This window comes from Neopelma chrysocephalum, unplaced genomic scaffold (genome assembly GCF_003984885.1).
Source record: "Neopelma chrysocephalum unplaced genomic scaffold, ASM398488v2 Primary Assembly neopelma1_95507, whole genome shotgun sequence".
NCBI lineage: Eukaryota > Metazoa > Chordata > Aves > Passeriformes > Pipridae > Neopelma > Neopelma chrysocephalum.
Window position 1 is genome coordinate 2,285 of NW_020924178.1, and position 1,613 is coordinate 3,897.

General features: G+C 68.4%; 1 protein-coding gene across 1 annotated transcript in view; it reads right to left on the reverse strand.

The window, feature by feature from the left end:
• The window catches only part of LOC113980884 (filamin-A-like), a gene marked incomplete at both ends in the record, with an annotated part of 6,079 nt that overhangs the window by 2,278 nt on the left and 2,188 nt on the right, over positions 1 to 1,613 (reverse strand). Inside the window, 2 exon segments of the mRNA XM_027708106.1 lie at positions 1 to 584; positions 1,246 to 1,508. The exon segment at positions 1 to 584 is cut by the window's left edge and continues 4 nt beyond it. Of these exon segments, the coding sequence (XP_027563907.1) occupies positions 1 to 584; positions 1,246 to 1,508 (847 nt within the window).

Below are 1,613 nucleotides of genomic sequence, written 5' to 3' on the forward strand. Positions count from 1 at the left end.
CCAGGCCCGAACACCTTGACCCCGGCTGTGTCCCTGGCGGGCTCCACGCGGACGGTGCTGGGGAAGTGCGGCACGGGCTGCCCGCCGTACTCCACGGTGATGGTGTACACGCCGGGGCTGCGCGGGGTGTAGGCGATGGTGTAGGTGCCGTCACCGTCATCCTCCACCCTGACCTCGGCGCGGGCCCCGGCCTCGGAGGCGATGCCGATGGTGAGCTCGGCGGTGCCGGCGCGGCTGCAGTCGACGCGGAAGCGCCCGGGCTGCCCGGCCGTGGCCCCCTCCAGCCCCGGCCCCTCGCAGGTGACCTTGGAGGGGTCGAACTGGGGCCGGACGGGCGCGCGGAAGGGCGAGCCGGGCACGTGGGCGCCGGCGAACAGGATGTTGATGTTGTAGTCGCCGGGCTCGGTGGGCAGGTAGGACACGGAGCAGGTGCCGTCGCCGTTGTCCAGGCACTCGATCTTGGCCTCGCAGGGACCCTCCACCGTCAGCCCCAGGCCCCCCGTGCCGGCCCCCTTGGTGTCGATGGTGAAGGGGGCCGGGACCCCCGCCAGGCCACCCTGCAGACCCGGCCCGAAGGCGCGGACCTGGGGGGTGAAACGGGGTGGGTTGGGGGGGAATGATGGGGGACACCCCCACCCCAAATACAGCCCTGCACGGTCTCAAATCCAGCCCCACAGGGTGATCCCAACACCCCCACCCCAAATACAGCCCTGCACGGTCTCAAATCCAGCCCCACAGGGTGATCTCAACACCCCCGCCCCAAATACAGACCCACACGGTCCCAAAGACTGATCCATAGGGTGATCCCTGGGACCCCCACCCCAAATACAGCCCCAAAGGGTCCCAAAGACTGATCCACAGGGTGATCCCAACACCCTCACCCCAAATCCAGCCCCACAGGGTGACTCCAACACCCCCACCGCAAATCCAGCTCCACAAGGTCCCAAATCCAGCCCCTCAGGGTGACCCCAACACCCCCACCCCAAATCCAGCCCCACAGGGTGATCCCAACACCCCCACCCCAAATACAGCCCCACATGGTCCCAAATCCAGCCCCACAGGGTGATCTGAACACCCCCACCCCAAATCCAGCCCCACAGGGTGACCCCAACATCCCAAATGCAGCCCCAGGGGGTGACCCCCTCACCCACCTTGGAGGGGTCGGTGGGGGGCACAGGCTCTGAGGGGTTGATCCCTGGGACCCCCACCCCAAATGCAGCCCCAGGGGGTGACCCCCTCACCCACCTTGGAGGGGTCCGTGGGGGGCACGGCCTCGACGGGGAAGGGGCTGCCGGGCACGGGGACGCCGTCGTAGGTGACCTCGACGCTGTAGGGCCCCTCCTCGCGGGGGATGAAGCGCACGAGGCTGTTCTCGGGGTTCAGCCCCGGCTCCACCGTGCAGGGCACCCCCTTCCTCGAGGGGCCCGTGATCCGAGCGCCCACCTTGCCCTGGCCCCCCGCGCCCTTCGACTTCACCGTGAACTCCTGGTCCTTGCCCACCTCCAGCTCTGCAGGGAAACGGAGGGGGGACGGGATGAGGGGCTGCGGCCTCAAACTGGGGGGTACAGGCTGAAATTGGGGGGTAGAGGCTGAAATTGGGGGGTAGAGGTTGA